The sequence below is a fragment of the Elephantulus edwardii genome, unplaced genomic scaffold (assembly GCF_000299155.1).
Source record: "Elephantulus edwardii isolate Elephantulus edwardi_28Jun2011 unplaced genomic scaffold, EleEdw1.0 scaffold04622, whole genome shotgun sequence".
Taxonomy (NCBI): Eukaryota; Metazoa; Chordata; class Mammalia; order Macroscelidea; family Macroscelididae; genus Elephantulus; species Elephantulus edwardii.
The window spans coordinates 1-1614 of NW_006404372.1; the positions used below are offsets into that span (position 1 = coordinate 1).

Below are 1614 nucleotides of genomic sequence, written 5' to 3' on the forward strand. Positions count from 1 at the left end.
TGGGTGAAAGAACTGTACTATAAGGGTTTGACTGTTATTGTTACATGTCATTGAGTTGCCTGTGATTCACAGTGACCCTATGCACAATAGTCCTGCATCCTGCCCTCTCCTGAGCCAGCCTCACTGACTACAACACACTAACCCCATTATCTCAGTTACTGTGTCAATCCAGCTCATCCAGGGTCTTTCCCTCTTGCGCTGTCCCTACACCCTTCCAAGCGTGATGTCCTTTCTCAAGGACGGGGCTCTTCTGGCCACGTGACTGAAGTACGTGAGTCAGAGCTTCAAAATCCTCATCTCTAAGGGGCAACATGGTTTCACCCTCTCTAGGACAAACCTGTCTGTTCTCTTGGCAGTCCAGGTTCAGGAAAGCCTTTTCCAAGTCTCCTTTGACTTCCTTCTTGACGCGCTCCAGCATGTCATAAGGACTGGAGCTCTTGTACCTTTCAAACACTTTCTGCAGGAGGCACACACTGCGCTCTGTCAGGATACTGATCCACTTGGGCACATCAGTTCCCATCCTCTTCACGCCAGCATCATACAACTCCCGGGCACCCTGGTCAATCTGCTCATAGTCAATGACGGAGCCATCCTCTGCTCTTCTGCCCTTGGCGAGGGCAACCATCAGCTTGCGGAAGTCCCCAGATGTGTCCACCAGGGGCGACTACCAGAAAGCCCTGCTGTACCTGTGCGGCAGAGATGACTGAAGCTGGAGGCCCCGTGAGCCTCCAGAAATGGTTCCAGCTTCCTGCTAACAGTTCTAGAAAATCAGCTTGCAACTAACAGCAACCCCCGCGCCCTGCCCACCCCGCCAAGAATGGCGTCAGTGTTGCCCCCGCCTCTCCCCTTATTTTAGTGACCTACCTAATGCCTGACTTTCCTGGCAACTCTCCTTTTAGCCAAAGAAATGAACAATCCAAAGACTTGGAAGTGAAATACTATGATGTGAAACACTTGGCCCTCTTGTATACTGTGTCAAAACCAGAGAAATAAATGGAATTTTTATGTTAGAAACAAACAAACAAAAAGACTACTGAAAATTATCCACTTCCTTCGTTTATGAACTGTCTGCCCTAAAGTTTATGTCCAGATGGCTGGCTCCTTAATGAGACCTTTCCACACAATGATAATGATGAGATCTCTTATTTCCTGCTCCTTTCCTCTCTCTGCCTCCTTTTTGTATCAAATTTATTTTAAAAGAAAAGAAAATCTTAAATGACACAGAAAACTGTTTCTGAACATTCGGTTTAGGAACCTAATGGATTTGCATGTGAACTGAAGGAGGTATATGAATTGTGGGAATGAGTTATATATAATCACCACTGGTGAGATGAAAATCATCCTAAAAATCATCTTAAGAACAGGTGTGAAGCAGTGAACACCAATGATCGAGCACCAGATGAGTTGTGGGATGACTTCAAGGATACCATCCATGAAGAGAGCAAAAGGTCACTATAAAGTCAGAGGAGAAGGAAAAACCCCCAAAATAGATGTCAGAAGAGACTTAGAAAATGGCACTGTTGTTGTTGTTATGTGCCGTCAAGTCGCTTGCGACTCATAGCGACCCTATGTACAACAGCCCTAAACTCTGCTCTGTCCTGTGCCAATTGCACT

General features: G+C 46.2%; 1 protein-coding gene across 1 annotated transcript; it reads right to left on the reverse strand.

Moving 5' to 3' along the window:
* Positions 1-340: 340 nt before the first annotated feature.
* Positions 341-664, reverse strand: LOC102872434 (annexin A2-like; the record flags this gene model as incomplete). Its single annotated transcript, XM_006903529.1, has 1 exon — positions 341-664. A coding segment is annotated over one exon (324 nt), but the record flags the coding sequence as incomplete, so codon positions are not given.
* Between the last annotated feature and the right edge of the window lie 950 nt (positions 665-1614).